This window comes from Trachymyrmex septentrionalis, unplaced genomic scaffold, assembly GCF_001594115.1.
Source record: "Trachymyrmex septentrionalis isolate Tsep2-gDNA-1 unplaced genomic scaffold, Tsep1.0 scaffold786, whole genome shotgun sequence".
Taxonomy (NCBI): Eukaryota; Metazoa; Arthropoda; class Insecta; order Hymenoptera; family Formicidae; genus Trachymyrmex; species Trachymyrmex septentrionalis.
The window spans coordinates 1,770-2,278 of NW_017305974.1; the positions used below are offsets into that span (position 1 = coordinate 1,770).

The following is a 509-nucleotide window of genomic DNA, read 5'->3' on the forward strand; positions in this document are numbered from 1 at the left end:
ATGTCGGAGAATAAGGTGCATTTTCGGCACATTTTGCTTTATTACTTCAAGAAAGGCAAGCGAGCTGCGGAGGCCCACCGAAAGATATGCAGCGTATACGGGGACGATGCCTTAACAAAACGTGCCGCTCAGAAATGGTTTGCCAAATTTCGTTCCGGAGATACGAGTCTTGAAGATGGACCCCGCAGCGGTCGGCCCACCGAGGTTGATTCGAATGATATCAAGGCACTGGTTGAGCAAGACCGGACGCTAAAGGTGCGAGAGATTGCGGAGACACTTAAAATAGGTTATGGAACCGTACAAAGGCATTTGCAACAGCTTGGTTACGTGTCCCGCCTCGATATTTGGGTGCCGCATAAGACCGAGGAGAACCTGGCCAACCGCATATCCATCTGCAATTCACTTCTGAAGCGGCACGAAAGCGACCCGTTTCTCAAACTATTTTTCTCAAAATAGTGACTGGCGACGAAAAGTGGATCATCTAGGACAACATAATGCGCAAGAGATCG

General features: G+C 49.1%; 1 protein-coding gene across 1 annotated transcript; it reads left to right on the forward strand.

The window, feature by feature from the left end:
* Positions 1 to 456, forward strand: LOC108754269 (histone-lysine N-methyltransferase SETMAR-like). Its single transcript, XM_018496466.1, has one exon. The coding sequence runs from the start codon at positions 1 to 3 to the stop codon at positions 454 to 456; it is 456 nt and encodes a 151-aa protein (XP_018351968.1).
* Positions 457 to 509: the final 53 nt, after the last annotated feature.

Bases quoted from the DNA above. Each gene is read 5' to 3' on its own strand.
- LOC108754269 (XM_018496466.1), top strand. From the start codon at position 1: ATGTCGGAGAATAAGGTGCATTTTCGGCACATTTTGCTTTATTACTTC.